At 36.3% G+C, this 19487-nt stretch overlaps 1 protein-coding gene across 5 annotated transcripts in view; it reads left to right on the plus strand.

Moving 5' to 3' along the window:
- PAPOLA (poly(A) polymerase alpha) overlaps nucleotides 1-11970 on the plus strand; it is a 53483-nt gene extending 41513 nt beyond the window's left edge. For 3 of the 5 annotated variants that reach the window (XM_019983364.2, XM_019983365.2, XM_070775660.1), the window contains exons 18-22: nucleotides 1597-1697; nucleotides 1894-2114; nucleotides 5801-5863; nucleotides 7720-7794; nucleotides 9815-11970. In XM_019983364.2, the coding sequence (XP_019838923.1) occupies nucleotides 1597-1697; nucleotides 1894-2114; nucleotides 5801-5863; nucleotides 7720-7794; nucleotides 9815-9910 (556 nt within the window). In that variant the 3' untranslated portion in view covers nucleotides 9911-11970. The remainder of the gene's footprint in view (nucleotides 1-1596; nucleotides 1698-1893; nucleotides 2115-5800; nucleotides 5864-7719; nucleotides 7795-9814) is intronic. The other 2 variants (XM_070775661.1, XM_070775662.1) reach the window with 2 other exon arrangements.
- The last annotated feature ends 7517 nt before the right edge of the window (nucleotides 11971-19487 follow it).

A 19487-nucleotide genomic window follows, 5' to 3' on the forward strand; every position in this document is an offset into this window, starting at 1 on the left:
GTGAGCTGTTTATTGTAGATTTTGAGGGGGCTGCTGGTATTTTAAATTGTGGTGGTTACATTGATCACTTTGTTTAGTGAGTTGATACTTAAACCAGGAACACTGTTCTAAATGCATGTTACATATTATTTTTTTGAAAAGAGGAGTTTTAAAAATTAAATTGTTAAGGTATATTGTTAAATAATAGCCAGTGGCAAAGATGCAGATTGGGGTGAATTTTTGGATTAGCATGAAATAGAAAATGCCAAGGTGCAATAGATGATGGGGATTTAGTTTTTTTCTCTTTGGCTTTGAATGTGTGATGTGTTTTTAGGCCAGTCATACATAATCTGAAGTCTTTGGGCATCAACCTGGTCCTTAAATCTTGCAGTTTTAAAGCAATTCTGCATTCGTACAGCATTAACGTCCACATTTGTATTTTTAATGGTTTCATCTGTTTTTTTTTTGTTTTGTTTTTTGAGTGAAGAAGCAAAAATTTTAGTAAGAATTTCAGAAGTTGTATAAAAACCTTTGTGTACTTTGAGTTTTTTCACATGTATGTAAAATAGATCTTTGCTCAACTATTTATTATGTACTGTCCTTTGCTGTTTTATTTCAGGTTTTCTCTTGCATCTGTGGTGGTTCTGTTTTTCTTTTCTGTTTAATCATTAGATGCTTGTGCCTTTTCAGGGCTCTCTTTTGGTCCTGTGTGCCTTCTCCGTATTCGCTTTGAGGGTGTGGCATCACCCACTCCCTTGACTTCATGTCCTCCCATGTACCAGAGAGCTCAAAACTTTAATAAGCTGACTGCTCTCGCTGCTTGTGCATGTCTTGTAAGCATCAAAAATCCAAGTCCTCTAGTTTTGCCCACCTTGACGTGGCATTCAGCAGTTGGAGAGTGTAAGTTCTAGTGGAAGGAGAGTGAATAACCACAAGAGATCCAGGATTTATTTGAGAGAGAAAAGTTAGAGATAGGAGAGTGAAGGAGGGGTGATTTGAGTTTCCTGAGACAAAGGGTGAGTGGGATCCAGAACACTGAAGGAGAGATTGGGTTTTGGGATCTTTTGTTGTTTATCTGGACCACTGGATGGCCTTTTAGGATTTCATGAACCCTTAGGTTTTGCACATCGAATCTTATTTCTCAGACCATTTTCTTGTTTTACAGCTTTTGATGGCATTTTTTTATACCCCAAATCATTTAAGTCAGTTACCCTAAATCAAACAAGAACAGGTCTTTTTTTTAGCTCTTCTAATATGGTAGTCATTGGCTGTATGTGCCACTTTAATTAATGTTAAATGAAATCAAATATTTTGTTTCCCATTTGCTGTATTTCAGTGCAGAGTAGCTGCCTGTGTATAGTGGTTACCATACTGGTTAGGGTAGACATAGATCATAGTTACAGAAATTCTGTTGAGCAGCACTGCGTTAAAATGTTTCTGTGCTTTTGATTGTTGATTATATTTGGTCAAAGTTAGTTACTGATGTATACATATGTATGAGAAATAAAAGAATCAATCATTTACTTTAAAAATAACTTCACATATTAGATTTTGTTAGAGTTTTATTTATCTCTATTTGCTCTTTTTCACTTTTTAATTTTTGTTCCCCATTTTTAGCAGAAACAGTCCTGCTCCAGCTGTAACAGCAGCATCTGTGACCAACATACAGGCTACTGAAGTTTCTCTGCCACAAATAAATTCCAGTGAAAGCTCAGGGGGTAAGGAGATGCCAGATAAGGAAATACTTACATTATATTTGGTTTTGGCCTTCATTTTGAAAAATGGCTTTGTTAAGTAGTTTGAATTTAGTTTTTTAATACCATTTTTTTTTTTCCCTTGTAGACTTAAAATAAAAAACTTGTAACTTGGTGTTCTGTAATTTAGCGCTTGTGTATTTATATACTTACTACTTAGGTACATCGAGTGAAAGCATTCCTCAAACTGCCACACAACCAGCCATTTCATCACCACCAAAGCCTACGGTCTCCAGAGTTGTTTCCTCAACACGTTTGGTAAACCCACCACCAAGACCTTCAGGAAATGCAGCAGCAAAGATACCTAATCCTATAGTAGGAGTCAAGAGGACATCCTCACCTCATAAAGAAGAGAGCCCCAAGAAAACCAAAACAGAAGAGGTATCTATATTTAGTCAGTCTTGAGAATAACTACCTTGCCTGTTTTAATATCCAGTGGGAGAAAACCTTGTGAGCCCAGATTTAGAAGCAGCGAGGAGGAAAGCTTTTCGGTCATTTTAGATGGTGCTTCAGTGCTGTAGTTTGCTCTTTTACGCTTTCCCACTCTTTTCAGTAACTAACTCTTGCATAAAGCTGTGTTTCCTGTTTAAACTTCTGCGGCATGCCTAGGCTATGACGCACCTGAGCCTGGGTTTGCATGTCATCTTCACATATTGCTCTCTGATGACTGTGTCTTTCACATGTACCAGTTCTTCAGCAGCCCCTTTGCAGACAATTTTCTGCTTCTGTATTCTGTATTCCAGGTGGAGTTTTGGAGCTTCTGCACTGTACTTGGTATCAAAGGGTCACTGAGAGGTTCTCAGGGAATTCTTACTGAATGCCTGGCCATAAGTTGCCATATTAGATTAGTTTTGGTACCTTGAATGATTGTGATTATATCCTCCAGCCCTTTAGGAAATTTTCTAATAGTACTTCCACTTTTCATAGTGGTTAGTTTACCTCGTCAAAGTCTCAGATAGTTTTAGGAAAACTGCTAAAAGTGTACATTGATTTTGGTGTTTATCTTAAAATAGAAGTAGCCTTGTAACATACTTTCATTGTTTCCTGGAATCACTATTACTGTGTTTTCCTGTTAATGAGGCATTCACCATTGTCCCAGAGATGACAGCCCAAGACAACAATTTTGTTAAGATTTTTGGCTGATAACTTGTTATTTAGGAACCTCCTCGTTACATGAAAGTTTCTTTAGAACGGTGGCAAGAAAGGAGGGCTCTTATATAGTGATTTGATTTTTAATGGTGAAAGATTATTGTCTCTAAAAGTGTTATTCCAAGCTTAATCTGAATCCTTTTGGTTTAGATTTTTTGGAAACAGTCACTGTTAACTAAATATGAATAATTTAATGAATTTTGTCACTCTGACAATGCTAAATGAGAATGAAAAATGGGTATAGTATATCATGTTTGGTACCATGTATTCTGAAACACATCTGTCTCTGTAATTATCTCAAGGCAAGTTGATTTTCAGCCTCAGTTTTTCAGATTTTGTTGTTTTGATTTTGCTTTTTAAAATACAGATTTTAGGGCTTCCTCCAAATATACTGAATTAGACTCTCCAAGAATTAGACCTACTAATGTTTTTATTAAAGACCCCGGTTCTACCTGATACTGTTGTGCAGCAACCTAAGAATGTAGTTTTGACGTAATACCACTTTCTGTCTAGTGGTGCTTGTTTGGAGTTGTCAAAGCATTTCACAATTCATGTTTCTTTGTGCCTGTAAGGTATGTGTAAGCATAACTCTAGATACCTATCATTCTGTTGCTTCATGTTAATGGCCTAATTCCTTTCCCTGTAAGAGTTCCAAAATATGTATCAGCACAATACTTAAAATTCCATTTGTGCTTACCTTGGTAGGAAATACTCTTGTTTCACGTCTAGTTTAGAGAGGCAATAGGAATATAGAATTTTTTAACTTCATATAGAAAAATATAAATACACACAAGAGATCATTTAATTTTTAAATAAGACTTCAAATATATACAAGAGTACCCATCATGCAATTTCAGGTGTAGTGAATTCAGACAGTCCCTGTACCCTTAATTCTTTTCGCTTTCCATTTCGCCTGTACTTGGATTATTTAGATGCAAAACTCAGACTTCAGTCATATTATTTCATTAGTATTTTTAAAATCATGTATCTAAAAGGTAATAATTACAGGAAAGAAAGTATAAGGAAAAAAAGTCTACCTAGAAAAAGATGAGCAGTCAGATATCTAGTGAGCACTCAAATGCCTGTGATTGTGTCATTGATTTTTTTTAGTAGTTTTTGTTTATTCAACTCTGTAAGTAAGATCCTTGATTGATTTTTTTTAAGTATCTTTAGAAATACAGATTCATCGCTGCCCTCTCCCCCTTATAATTTTTTGTTCTATGTATTTTCTCACAGTTTGCATCTTACTTAGGACAACTTCTTGGAGTTGACTAACAGAAGTAGAATTTTAAGATAATGAATGGATCTTAGAATTTTAGGTTTTCTCATAGATCATCTCCTTTCCCAGAAGAGGAGCTTGAGGTTCAATAACTTTCCCATTTATAAAACTAATGAAAGTCAGAGTAAGGATTAGAACTCAGGCCTAAATGTCATGGTGCTAAAGGTGAAAAAGTCTGTTACAAATGCTTTGATTTTTGAAGGTCTCCTACTAGGTGTTTCATTATTTGTTAATGAGTCCTTAGTATTAGAGGTTTGAGTAAACCGGAATCAAACACTGGCCTACTCAATAATATACTAACACGTGTACAGATATTTTAGGTATCGTCAGGTAATTTAGTTTTGCTTTTTGCTTAATTTTTATCATATGCTAAATCTTTTTGGTAGAAATGTAAAATAAATATAGAAAAAGTTTGCCTTATCACCTGAATTCTATGGCTAAATGCTTTGTGTGTATATATGTGTGTATATATGTATATATATAATTTTTTTAAGTTATGGAAAATTTCAAACATATACGAAATTGTAATGAACAAGCTATGTTTGCGTTACTTAAGCTTTTAACAGTCAACAACTCAGGGCCAGTCTTGTTTCATCTACAAATCTACTCTTTTTCCCATTGTTATGAAGCAAATCCCAAGCATGTCATTTCAATCGTAAATATTTGTGTGTGATTTTATATTGGTAAATATACTGATAACGTGTGTGTATATGTATGTATACATATATATGTATACACCTATCTTATATTTACTGAAAGTAATAATAATTCTATAGTGTCACATAGCCAGTCAGGTATTGAAATTTTCTCAGTTGTGACTTAAGTTACTATTTTTTAAGTTTGTATGTTTGCAGGATACAAATCAAGTCCTCAAGGGAATGGGTTGATACTGGTGTTAAATCCTTTCTACTTTGTAAGTTAGCTGTGTTTCTTATGTCTTGTTTTAAAGCCACATTTACAAATAAATTTTATTTCTGCCTACTAAGGAGAGCAGAGAAGTTAGGGTCAAAATTGTTTTTCTTAGGAAAGTGATGTTTATTCCAAGTCACTCACTACAGGAGTGAGAAAGTACAGCCATTTTTGGTTTCTCATTTCTCCTCTTTACCAAAAATAAATTGTTTTAAATAGAATTACAGTAAATTAGGGAGGAAAAAAAGACCTGAAGAGAATATTTTTCAGGCCTCCTCCAATATGTTAAACACTAAGCCAAGGGGATTCTGTGGTTAAATTAAGTTTGGGAAAGTTAAAAAGAGATAGTCTTTCTAGAGCTTCTCAGAACCTTTTATGTACTAATATATATGAATCTCCCAAAAAGGAGGTGATAGTATTCCAAGTTCCTATGTTTGATCAGTGAGCTCTTTTTTCTCTTCCTTACAAGTAAAGTGTTTTATGAATTCCATAGTTTGGGGAATATACTTCTGTCGATGACTGATTAACAATGACAGTGTTCCTCATGTTCTTTTTAAAGCCTAATTTGTTAACATGAAAAAAAAATTTAAGCAAACCAGTAATCTATTTTAAGGACAAACTTGATCTTACAGGTTAATTATTTTATACTTTAAAAATTTTTATAAGTCATTGGCAAAGAACAATCTAAATTTTCGTTTTAGAGAATAAAGCTTTTTTTTTTTAAAAACAGGATGAAACAAGTGAAGATGCTAACTGTCTTGCTTTGAGTGGACATGATAAAACAGAAACAAAGGTATACTAATTTAGCCTCAGAATTCATAAACAGTTAAGAGTACAGAAGATGCGATAGAAATGTCTTCAGAGTACTGCACTGTATTTTGTTCTATAGGCTTTAGGTTGTTTTCAGTATTGTGTTTAGAGATGTGTTTGTTCCTTTTTAATACTCATTTATGGCATCGAAATTGAATCCCTCAAGTGTATGAAGTCCTCCTAGATGTGGGGGTATCTGGTGGGCACTAAATGGAATAGAATAGTGAGATGTTCCTGCCTGTATTGGAACTTGTATTTAAGTAGAGAAGGTAAGAGGTAGATGTGGTTGATTACATTAAAATGAAAGCAGTTGATGGTGATGAGAGGCAAGACTGCAGAAATAATAAAGACATCACAGAAGGGAGAACACAGTATTTGGAGTGATCCTTGAAGGATTCATAGGGTTTAGGGTAGTACAAGATGAGAAGGGCATCTCACTCTTGAGGTGAGAGTGTGGTATATTTACAGAGCCAGTTTTTGGCACACAGCTCTGGCTAGAACCTGGGATGCAGGGGGCTTGAATCAAGGTAGATGGGATGGGAAAGACTGGTGTAGCCAAGTATTAGATTTTGAATATAATTTTTTTCAGAAATTGAAGTGTACTGGAGGCTTTTAACTTTTTTCTCCTAGTTGTAGAAAAACTGCACATCTTCCTCCTTACCCGCATATTATCCAGATCGATATGTTAGCAAATATTATTTTGGTGTCTATAGGTTTTGTTTGTGCCTACATATACCAGTGCCTTCTGCTTTCAAATCTTTACTCACTCTGTAAAGCAGAAAAATAGTTATGCCATTGCGTCATCTGCAGATACTACTTATAGCTGCATTGAATGCTATTTTAAGGCTTTAAACCTTATTTTATTCAACTAGTTGCCTATTGTTAGCAATTGTTTCTGTTAAAAAAGGGAACTTGGCCCTTTTCTACAGTGTTGACTGTAGCTAAATACCTGCCATCCATTTCTGTTCATTTTATTAGGATAAATTAATGAAAGGAATTCCTGGGAGAAACAGATGTTTTAAAGTCAGTATGTGTTGCTGAGGTTATGCTGCAGAGAGACTGCGCTCTCCCATTTCTACTCCGGTGTTAACGTTTTCAGTGTCACAGGAGAAATTTGGTGTTTTGTAGTTTTATTATTGTATATATTTTACAGAAATTCACATTTTTGTATGTTTATTTTCACTTACATGTGCATATCTCTGTTATTTTTTGTGCACTGCTTTGAAAAAGGCTAGGGCAGTGGAATGACACAGTTCACCCTGTATTTTCTGATGATTTTCAAATAGAATCAGTGCATTGGTTATTGAGAAGGGGAATAGAAACCAAAAGGAAGGAGGACTGTTTTAGAGACATTTTCTTCTTTTAATTAAAGGCCTTAGAACAGTTTTGTGCTTCTGGGTAATTTAATTTAATAATACTGAATTGGTTTTATTTTATTCACATAGCTTAAGCTGAGCTTGGGTTTATACTCTGTTAATTATTGTCCAGGCAACATTTCATAATATGCATATATGTGTCTTTAATGAGTGCTTGTTTAAAATGTCCAGGTTGAAGTTGGTTGGAAAGTCATGAGATATTTTGACCATGCCTTATAAAGTTTACGTAGGCAAATAGAAATTCATGTGTATCTGAAATGGTTAAATAAATAACCTATGAGGTTTGTTTTTTTCTTTTGATGATTAACCATTTGATGTGATAGATGGTTTTGTAATGTAGTCACATCTTTCTCTTGATCCCTCCTGTCTTCCAATTTGTCTTTTTTATTAACCACCAAACCCAGTTATGTTCTTTTATCATTTTTTTAAGTCTCTTTCCTCCCCCGTCCTCTTTGTCTCACAGGAACAACTTGATACAGAGACAAGTACAACTCAATCAGAAACCATTCAGACAGCGACTTCTCTGTTGGCCTCTCAGGTACTAAGTGCAAAAAGCAAGGGGAACTTTATAAATGTTGTTAAGATTAGTGTCGTATAATGAATTAAAGTGACCACATCAGAAGTTTATTGAAATTATCTTTCTGAAAGTAAGTGCTCACCTACAAATATATTTATAGTATTCAGAGGTGGAGCACTGGTTGTGATGAAACCATTCTTTTGCACAGTCAGGATGCTAACTCATCCCCTTTTTATATTATTTGACATTGCAGATCATTTAAATCCTCACTGCACAATATGCCGTCTTCACCTGGAGGTTTTGTTATAAGTCAGAGAGTGAACTTTAAATTAGAACTTAAAATCCTTCTTCATGGATTGCTTTTCAAATGTTTTATTTTCAAAATGTGTTTCTGCTTCACTTTTCACCTCTGCTTTTCAGTTATTTATTTAGTGTAATGCATAGTTCTTTAAAGCTATTTTTTCATTTGTCCTAGAAATTCTGCTGTGACAGTACCTTGTGTACAGTAGACACTTGGGCTCTTTTCATTAATTTGTGAACCTTCATTTTGTTTGTGAAATAATTGTTTTCTTCTCGAATCCTTTTAAACTGAATATACTCCAAAGTCTAAGTCAGGCTCTGACATAAAGTAAATACTTCCTTTAAGTAGACATTAAACTGGTTAACTTCCACAAAGCTACTGCCAGTGACGCTGCGGGACTGACGAGACAGTGGAACTACGCTGCTTTGTGGCTCAGAGTTATTTTAATGTGATAATTTTAAGATGAGTTTTTGCTGGCTGTTAACCTTCATAGTTCCTCTTGATATATAAATGCTATGATTACTTTCTGAAATGTTTTATTTTCATAGCCTTTAGCTAATAAAAATTTTGTGGGGTGGCGTGGAGTAATTCCAACAACATTAGGAAGTGTTGTACTTGATACTGATACACAGACAAACTTATTTATCAAAATTCAGTTCTGTGATTGTGACTGCATGCATTTAGGTTAGCCACATTAATCTCTAGGGAACTGTTTTCATAGTTTGTTTTGTTGACTTCATTCCTCTAGTGATTCATACCCTTGGGTGTTTGCCTTTTAGATATTTTTATAAGGAATTAGAATTTTCTTTGTAATGAAAAGATCCCTAGAACCGTTGAGAGAAAAATCACCAGGTTATATATATAATATAAAAAGTTATGTCGATTAAAAAAATTTTTTTTAATCTCTTTATTTGGTGATAGAAGGGAGGTATTAATGTTGTGACTGTGTCTAACAATGAATCTTTGAGATAAACTTGAAATATTTACAGAAGAAATGATAGGCTCTCTGGGATTTGCTTCAGAATAATCTGGGAGTAAAGGTGGGAGAACAGTGGATTGGCTTTGATGAAGTCGGTAATGAATACACGAGCATTCATTATATAAGGCTCTACTTCTGTGTATGTTTGGAATTTTCCATAATAAAACAATTAAAAATGCCATCTTTTTTTGTTGTTGTTGTTCAAAAAGGCTTTGTGAGTAATTGTTTTTAACATAATAAAGCCACCCTAAATTTTGAATAAATCAAATTGTTGCTCAGTAGATTTAAATTTTAATTGACAGAGTCAGAAAATAATACATTCACTGTTAACTGCTACTGCTGCTCCTGTGTGTAAAGTGAACTTTAAGTATTCTTCCACATGGTGGTGCTCCAGTGCCAGTTAATATATGACTGTTAGTGCTCTAACTTAACATGAACTTAATAAGTGTATGATAGGTTATTGTTTGGAGGACTGTGTTTATTAAAGCTGTTTTTGAACTTACTTAGTTTTTGTATATTGCTTAAAATGTTAGCAAAATATTGTTCCTTATTTGAACATTTCTACAAGTGTTAAAACAATTTTGTAGTAATAGTCATGTTTTTTTGTGCTCCATTTTAACAACATTTTAGAGTGTTTTTAAGATTTTAATTCTTTTGAGAAGGTCCTCTCCATTTCTTAGGAAGTAGAGCAGTGAAAAATCAATCTCATTGATAAGTTACAGTACTTTGAACAGTGTTGTGTTCTTTGCTTTTATTCTCAGAAAACATCCAGTACAGACCTTTCTGATATCCCTGCTCTCCCTGCAAACCCTATTCCTGTTATCAAGAATTCAATAAAACTGAGATTGAATCGGTAAAAACAACCTCAGGGGTCCAGAAACAGTGTCTGCCAACTCAACCTGTTGTCTTCAAATGCTAAAAAAGGAGAACGGAGGGTGCAAGACTAGACGTGACTGAAAGTGGATTGAGGGTTTTTTTGTGACCTCCCTTACTGGGCTAATCAGCACTTGATCGGAAGTCCAGGTTAGTATGTGAAGCCAGGAGTACTATTATTATTGTGTTAGCAACAGTTGCATTAACTATTTCAAAAAATTACTGCCTTTAAAAAAAAAAAAACAACCTCAAGCTATATTTGTATTCATAATTGACATCTGAACTGGGTTTATGTTTGCTGCATTGTTTGGAAAATTTGCAATACAAACTGGCATAAGAATTCTTTATTCTGATGATGCACTTTTATGTATTTTTTATTATTATTATTAGAAAGTAGAAATAATTTTAGATTTTCAGCTTGATGGATTTTCATTTTTTCCTGAAGCATTTCCTTTACCATTAGTCTTTAAATCGGATGCCGTTGCGCAGTGATGTACTGTTATGCTTCAGAGAAAGGATAAGAGTACATCTAGGTCAGTCCCTCTGAGGTAGCTGTAACCTTTAAAAATGAAATGTCAACACTAGGGTATATATTTGACATTGAAAGAATAATTAGGAAATACTTCGTTTTGATGGGGTCATGATTAAGAGATGATATTGGGTTTTATTTATAGAATTGTTTAGAGTGCATACAAATCAGCGATCAGCCAGCGAATATTTTTCTTTGAGCTTTTTAAAGCTCCATATTCTTCTGCCTTCAATCTGTTGTCTTTGAAACCAAGCTTTTTGCTCCCTCCCTCTTCTTCCCTCCCCCACCCCTTTTGCTTGTATGTGTAAGGTAGGACTTCTTTCATAAAAAAAAACAAAATGCCAGTATTTTCTTAAGCCATGATGTGAAACCAGTGACTCTGTGGCTGTATGGCACAGAACACTAAATTTTTGTCCCATGGCTGAAACTTTAGGGTGACTACAAATAATGCCTGTGAAACATGGTATCTATCTTGGATGGCCGTTTGATCTCTAAATATGAGGAATTTTGTACACTCCACAGAACTCCTGTCTATAGTAGAGTTGATCTTCAATATTAAACGTGGGCAAAAACGCATTTTCTCCAAGAATTTTAAACTAATTTTTATTTTTAAATGGTTGACCAAAACTTGTCAGTAAATTTTACATGCAGAAATATTTAAAAATCATTTCTAGCAAGCACTTGACGTCTAGTCAGCTCTCTACTCCTTTTTCCATTTTGTTTTATCCTATCAGTAAATAATTCCTCATAATTACGCCGCAGAGCATTCATCTTCACAAATATACGAGGGAAGCCAGATGTTGATAAACTTATTCTTTCTGAATCTGGACAAAACAAACCTAACATTTTTCTGGTGAGCATGTTTTATGATCCTCCATTGTGCTCCATTCTATCACATGTGCATTTTTCATGTTAAACTGCAATTACTTAAACTCTTCCCTGTTCCCTCTAAATTAATTTTCCAAAGTTGGAGTGTAGTCTTTTCCCCCTTAGGCTATGCATTAATTGAGGCTTTCTTTTCACCATACTTTGTAATGTCTAGTATACAGTATTCCTACTTCCCGCATCTTTGCTCTGCACAGTCAGCTTGCCCTTCCTCCCACCGCCTAAGAAGATAAGATGGTCAGACTAACAGGTGAAGTCTACAAGGTGTCTGTGTGTTTTGTGTAGCTTCAGAGTTAGATCGAAATTGCCAGGCACAGATTTAGTCTTGTCATTTTGTTTACACATTGGGGAAAAAGAATTCAGTTTATTAAACGTTTCATGTAACTGCACCCAAGTTTTGCCAAGCTGGGAACTTGGACCTTTTCTGTGTAGTGACTTTTTAATTCTAGTTTTCATAACCTGGAGATCAGACTGTTGCTTTCGCATGATGTACGTAGTGTCTCATGACTGGAGTTTGCTTTGTTTTATAGTATCTGTACTCCTTGTATTTTTCAAGAGCTATTTTGTAAACAGATGATGTATTTCTCCATTGAAAACACAATAAAAAAAAAAAAAAACAGCACAATCCCACAGTTGGCTGGTTTCTTTTGACTGACTATTTTTTTGTTTTTTCAGTGATACCATTATTGCTACTTGTAAGTTAGAGTATAGCTCTAAATGAAGATTTGCTGAAGAATTTAATTTTGGTTACTTTTAGAAAGCTCTATATCTGATTAATTTTTGCCATTAGTAGCAGCCTAATAATTGACATCTCACATCAGGTATTTGTTTTTCATATAATTGATCATTAGGGAGGAAAACATGAATATAGTACTTGATAATTAATTTTCAGCTGACCCATCCTCCAAAATACTGTCTCCGTTTGTACAGACACCATCTCTTTTCTTTGTATTTATTCCATGTAGTCAGCAGTGTACGTGCCGCTGCTGTGCTTCCTTTCAAAGCTGGTGGTTTTCGGAGCAGCTGCTGCTTTATCTCCAATGTCAGCAGGTGGCACTGTTGTTATTCAGTGAATTGAGGAGCCTGCGTTTCTCATTTTATTAAACGCAGATCAGATTCTACTTTTCGTAAATCTTTAAATGGTCAACAAGGCATACATAATTTATGGATTAGGAATGAATTCTGTGTGCATGTGATGGTCAGCTTTTGGGTATGGTTATCTTAGATGCTTTGAGTGGAGGGATTGACATCCTTATGTTAAATTATTTCAAGGATGTGCAGTTGTGCATATTTTCATCCCTGAAACTCCAGATTCTAATACCTTTACTATATGTAAAAATAATACATGCAGTGTGGAATAACCTTTTATTAAGGAACATTTAACTTTTGGGTCTATTCAGTTAAAGAGAAACTTGTTAAAAATTACCCTTGACTCCATTGTTAACACCTACAGAATAGAGCTTACCATACCTACTTTGATAAGACACCTAACATGGAAGTGGATATCGCAACTTTGTGAGTTTTATCACCCACATAGCCTTTTGACATTTCATGCATCTTGCTGAATTAGTAAAATGATCATTGAAAATGTGTTTTGTGGTTCTGAGTATATTCTGGAATAAAGTTTGTATTTTTCTAATTAATACCTCTGTTTTTTTTCTCCACACAGAAAAATGTTTTAGAGCTCTGCATAGTATTAATTCTGGCTGCACTCAAGGTGGCAATAAATGATCAGCAGCTCCAAGTAGTAATTGATATATGAAAGGATAAATCATTAATATATACAAACTTTAGACCAAGCCCTGGAAATATTAACTGTTAGTGCACTTCAGTGCACTTAAGCAAAAAGATAAACTGTTTACCTAAAGGCATTGAACAGTCCTTTGGATATACTTTGGCCTATTTTAAAATAAAAGAATAGTACAAGGAAAATTAATTGCCTTTTACCCTGAATTGTATGTTTTGCTTTTTTAAAAAACTTCTCCACTTTATTTCTTTTCTATTAGCTTTTCTTCAAACCAAAATCACAAATGGATGCTGTCTCAATTGCAGACCTGAACTTGGGGGGGGGGGGGGAATTGTGTGTTCTGTAATAAACATGACCTTCAGTCATACGGAGACAAGTGGTCTGTTTAATTATGTGTAATATGTTTCTCATTTGTAAAATCGATTTATTCATCCTTTCTCCATACTTGTCAGTTTAAAAATTCTTGTGACATTTTATGTAGCTTCTGGCACCAAGAACGATGGCATCAGTAGTTCTGAGCCATGTATTGCAGAAGTGATTTTATGTACTTAATTCTAGAAATGATTTCAAATACTTAGAAAGTCATTTCAACTTCAGCTTTTCTTCCTTAGAGACATGCTTTTGTCTTAATGTTCTGGGAAATTCATTACAGCTGATCAGACCATACACATTTGCTGAAAGGGATGGAATTTTAAGTACATTGTTCCTTTCCTAGTCCCGTCTCAGTTCGTAGGACATTGCTTGAACGGGTAGAGTTGCGGTTGTGCACAAGTTCCTGTTTCAGAAAGCTCACATTTGTGTGAAAGCTTGTGACTGTAATTGCACTTTGGTCATCTTTTTAAATGCTTCATGTTTTCAGATAGCTGCAGACCACATCTACAGTGGGCACAGTTTTGTTTAGAGTTCATCGAGTTTAGCCACCTAATACTTAAAATGTTGATGTTGAAAATAATCATACTTTACAAGAATCTAAATAAGGCTATGTAGTCACTTTTTTCCTGTTTTGGATCTCTTCAAATTTCACTAATAGGTGAAATGAAGAACAGAACAGTCGGTGTGTGTGCTCCAATCAAAGCTTTATATTTTTTACTATGATATTCCCAAGGTACAAGATAATGCCTTATCAAAAATAGTTTCCTCCTTGCCACCCAGCTTAGAGTTTTTGTTTACACGTGTTATTTTTATTTTTTAGTGGGAAGAATGGATTTATGTTAAGTCTTTCACAGTCTTTCTTAATGGGTCCCAGAATTGACCAGGGAAAGAGTTTGTTGGTTTTGTTTCAACTTTACAGAATAAACAGTTCTAGAAGCCCCAGAGCTGATTGACCCTGCCTTGAACTTAACACTCAGGTCCTTTTCTACCTGAGCACAAACATCACAGCCCTAAGACAATTTACCTAAGACACACTATAGCAAAATGCATTATTTAGAACAGTGTAAATTCAGTTGTAGTATCAGAATCTTAAAAACATAAAAATTTGTTTTACTTATAGATCTAGAATATTTTTCAAACAATTTTGTCAATAGATTGAAATGTAAAACAGATTAAAAGGGAAAATCATTAAAGGTAAATCCTGATCTTTGGTGGGTTTATGTCGTGGGCTGAGTGTCATGTAATTAATACTTGCAGTGATGAAGTATCACTTAGTCTAAGTACCATGCATCTCAATATTTAGAACTACCAGCATTATACTCAGTTTTTACTTAACTTGGGTGTGTTAAATTTCATATTAATCATGTGATTATGACCCAGTTAAAAAAAAAGTATATATAAAGTCTCTTACAAATAAGCTGTTTAGCAACACTTCCGTTAATTAGTGCTATTTTTTGATTCAGCAGATTTCCGTCCCCAAATACGTGTTTTAAGTTCAAAAATGTCAGTTTTATGAGTTTCATTCAGGTCATTGCAGACATTTGTCTCAGCCCTGTATGTTTTCTAATCATGATATATAAGGGGTTATCAATTTTATGGAAAGGCAGAATAGCAAAGTTATCTCTGGGAAGTAAAGTGATCTTACATCACTACTGTGCCCCTTTCCAGTCCCTGTACACAAACGTGGATATTGAGTAGGTTCTTTTCAGGATTTTAGGCATAAGAAAGTGGGTAGTGTATTTTAATATAATAATGTAAAATGTCCCAGCTTTGTGCTTATTCCTCATGGATGCTGTCTTTCTCTTGGCACAACACCCTCCTTACAAACTTTCACACTGTGTGCTGCCTGGTGCTATGTGATTTCCAGAAATCTGGCATGAAGACTGGTCCTTGTTTGCGTTTTCTGACTGCAGTGGAGCTGTTAATAAAGAGATTGATGATAAAGTTGTCGAGAAGAGACAGTTGGGCAGAACTACTCCCCATGAGTGACAGAGGGCATGATCTGCCTTCACAGCCAAGAAAGCCGCCCCCAGCGGCGAGCCGACCGTGCCTGGACCCTATGCCAAGACTATTAGAAGGAGCGTTAGTGTACTCCTAGGTTACTGCAGCTCTTTAATTTAGCCTTGGTTTCACATTTCCATTTTTAATCTATGTTTGTGGCATGTTCAGGACAAATATATTGGTGAATGTTACACACTTCCCAACTATAAAATAATTATCTTTGCAAACTCTTAAAAGCACTCATAATTCATTCTAATCTGATTTGGTAAAATTAGGTTTTATTTAGAAAATGTTAAGGTTCTTACAGAAAGCCTAAGTCCTTGAAGTCTTAAGGGAGTCAAGTCTCTGACGGTCTTGAGAATAAGCACTGGCTGCATTAAGTATTGGTTATGGGATGTTAAGTATCTTGGTCATAGTGATTATAATTGTATATATCTTTCATCTATCACTTCTAATAAGTTTGAGTGAGTGGTATTTGGTTATGCTGTTTTCTGTTTTGTGTGGTCTCCTTGAGAGTCCATGAGAATTTTTGTTACTCTATAACACTCCTTTAAAGATAGAGATTCTGCTGATGATTTTTGAAATCATCCTAGGTTACATGTCTTCTGTTTTAGTTTTCCTGAATATGTGACTGTTTTGGACAGACTTCTCTTTTGTATTGTTGTGGCCTTTGTCTTGTTAAATAAATGACCCAAAATGTGGATAGTTTAGTTTCTTGACAATGAAAATTTTTGAAAAAGTTAATTTTGCAAGTATGGTTTTTGCCTGTGCCAGTCAACGGTTGAATTCGAAGTATGTGTATCTGTCACAAGGCTTTCATTTTTTTTTTCAATGTGTTGATAAGATCTCAGAGAAGGAACCTAACGGGGCATCTAGTTCATTGTACTCATGACAGGCTCATCCACTTCCACGGAGGGAAGAGTCCCTCTTTCATCCTTGCCTTTGCAAGGCAGTAGTTAAAATTTTAGATTGGGCTCACAGTGATTCCCTTAATCTGCAGCCATCTTTTTCTTTTTTTTTAAATTTATTTTTAATTAGATAATTACAATTATTGTGTTGATTTCTGCCATACATCATCATGGATCAGCCATAAATATACATATGTCCCCTCCCTCCCACCTCCCACCCCACCCCTCTAAGTGATCTTCAGTAATCTTACTGTTATCTTTAGAAGCAGGTTCTGACCGATCTGTACTTCCTTCAAAATGGATTCCTGCATGTTTGTTCTGTTGGACTTGATTTGGGAGGAAATACGATGGGTGTTTGCAGGGCCCTTGATACAGCGAGCCTTCCTTGAACCACAGGGTGTCTGAGAGCCTGTTCTCTCATCGCCAGGTTTGTTCTTGGTGTCCCCTGGATCTCCCAAGAAGGTTCATTGGCCAGACTTCCAGGGTTGGTTCTGATCACAGCCCTGTAAACTGAAATCTGTAAAATAGACGCTATGGTGGCTAGAAGAAAGGCGAGCTATGGGGAATCCTAGTGTTTGCCATCATCAGCTTCTTGGCCTTGTAGTCTGGCCAAGACTTTAAAAAAATTTTAAATTCAGAGCTCTTGTTTTTCATTTTCACTGGTTTGGCTGCACTGGGTCTTTGTCCCGTCATTTTGTTACTTGGGGTCTTTTGTCACAGCACGGGCTCTGGAGTGCGCCAGCTCAGTAGTTGAAACACACAGGCTCTCTAGTTGGAGTCCCGCGGGCTTAGTCGCTCTGTGGCATGCGGGATCTCAGTTTCCCGACCAGGAATTGAACTTACGTCTGCCACGGTGGAGGGTGGATGCTTAAACGCTGGACCACCAGGGAAGTCCCAGCCTTGTAGTACTTTTATGAAGAGTTTTGGATTTGATTGTTGTTAAGCAAACAGGCTGTGGGAGAGGTTGAAAATTTTACTGTATTTCCAGAAGAGTTTGAAATAGCTTAGACCTTTGAAATGGCTAACAGTGTAGTTTTTAAAAAGGATAATGCAGTTGAGATAAAGGGGAAGTAAATCTATAATAAGGTGAGGTCAGAAACTTAAAATAATGTCCCCTTTCCTCTTGTCTATTCAGTAATGTTTTCAAATTCTCTCTGACCCAACTCTTTGCAAGGCCTCATGGAATATGGCCTGCCAGGCTCCTCTGCTAAGGGATTCTCCAGGTCAGAATACTGGAGTGGGTAGCTCTTCCCTTCTCCAGGGGATCTTACCGACCCAGGAATCGAACCAGGGTCTCCTGCATTCTAGGCAGATTCTTTACCAGCTGAGCTACCAGGGAACTCTAGGTCAGACTTTTAACTTGCTGGCTTCATGGGATTTGTATCCTAGTGAGTTAATTTTTTATTAGTAATGGCTGGTAGGAAAATGTCATTCAGAATTATTTTAAGTTCTTGTGATTTTTGGTTTGTTGACGTCAGTGGAGCTTCCATGAGTAAAGGATTAGAAGTTAAAGCATGTCAGGGGCTCTGACTTGAGTGGTATTTTATTTGAAACCTTTCATACTGGTTTTCATGAAGAGAAGACAGGGTAGGGAGAATCCCACCTGGTGTTTGAGACATGACCAGACACCAGAGCCAACTGGAAGGCGGAGCCTCATGGAGAGTAAGACATGAGATGTAGGCTTCTGGTTCAGTAGAAGACTTGAGCTGCCGTTTGTGAAAGTGGCATTGTGGTAGAGGTGCCTAGTCCCTGGTTTAGGAATTGAATCTCATAAGATACTGGATCATCTGTGACAGGCTTGTGACATGCTAGGGAACAGTCTTCAGCAAAGCTATTCGTTAAGACATCCGAATTGACTGCCGTTTGATCATGTAGCTGAATTGAAACATTTAACTAACAGCTTTTCTGTGCTGGTAGCATAAAGAATGCCTGTTTGGGAGAGGTGCAGTCAGATTGCTGCACTTCAACATTTACTCAGCAACACTCAATTGGCCTTAAAGTTTTGACAATTTTAGTTCTTAGCCAAATGGCTTAGGGCAGTTTGAGCTTTGGTCCAAGGTAGGGTTTAGGAAATCCACGTCAGAAAGGGTTAAATGCGAGAGTCTGTTAAACTTTGTGTCAGGTCAATCTGATTTTTGTTTGGAGATCAAAATCATCTGGATTTTGTTTGTAAATGGTTAACTTGAGCCAAATACTGTCACCAGTTAGTTTCTTGAAATTTTGTATCTGTTTAGCTGTGAGCAGCCTGAACGTTCCTCACCGAAGCTTCCTATAATAATGGGAGGGGAAGGAAAGGATGGTCCTAAGTAGTTTCCCTCTGATTTATAAGTTGAATATTGCCAGAACATGGCCTTGCAATTGAATTGTACTCAAGGCAACATCAGATCTTGAGCCTTGATGCTTCTGAAGCCATTGCCTGTGGTGAATATTTGGTGCTGAAGGTGAAACAAAAGAAAAAGCCCCAGGTCTTGTGGTGAAAACGAAAAGCCCAGGTCCTCAGGAAGTACTAATCCTGTCCTGTCCACCAGAGCTTGGTGACCCTGGGCAAGTTGTTTAAAGCTTTCTTTTCAGCTTCCAAGTAAAACATAATTCTTTCTTTTATTTGTTTTTGGAATTTAACATGGATTAACAAGTAAATAACATGTCTAGAGAAACAGGTTTTTAAGGATTTGTTAAACCTAATTTGAATTTGGTAGAAGGCGGGCACAGAGGCCAACTGCAGACAGCACAGGAATATCTGACAGACCCCACCCCTCCTAATTCCCAAAGCTGTCTTCCTGATAGGAAATGGGCAGGACCAGAGAAAGGAGAAAGTCTGGAGTCAGGCAAAGCCCTCTTTCTTGTCTTCCTTTCTTCTAATTAATGTGGGAAGGGGGGCAGACTGGTCTCTTCATCAGAAAATGTTCTCTGCCTGAGTGCCAAGAGAAGTGCAGAGCACAGCTTCAGAGGGACACAGCATGCTGGTGGTCCTGCCGGAGGGTTCAAACAGCGGACCTGGGCAATCTTTGGGACAGTGTCTGGTGTCAAGCAGTAGGTGTCGTCGTAAGAACACCCTATGAGGTCGGTCCCGACATGGCAGATGGCGCCGCCATTTACAGATGAGGCCAGGCTTAGTTTGA

This window comes from Bos indicus, chromosome 21, assembly GCF_029378745.1.
Source record: "Bos indicus isolate NIAB-ARS_2022 breed Sahiwal x Tharparkar chromosome 21, NIAB-ARS_B.indTharparkar_mat_pri_1.0, whole genome shotgun sequence".
NCBI classification, from domain to species: Eukaryota; Metazoa; Chordata; class Mammalia; order Artiodactyla; family Bovidae; genus Bos; species Bos indicus.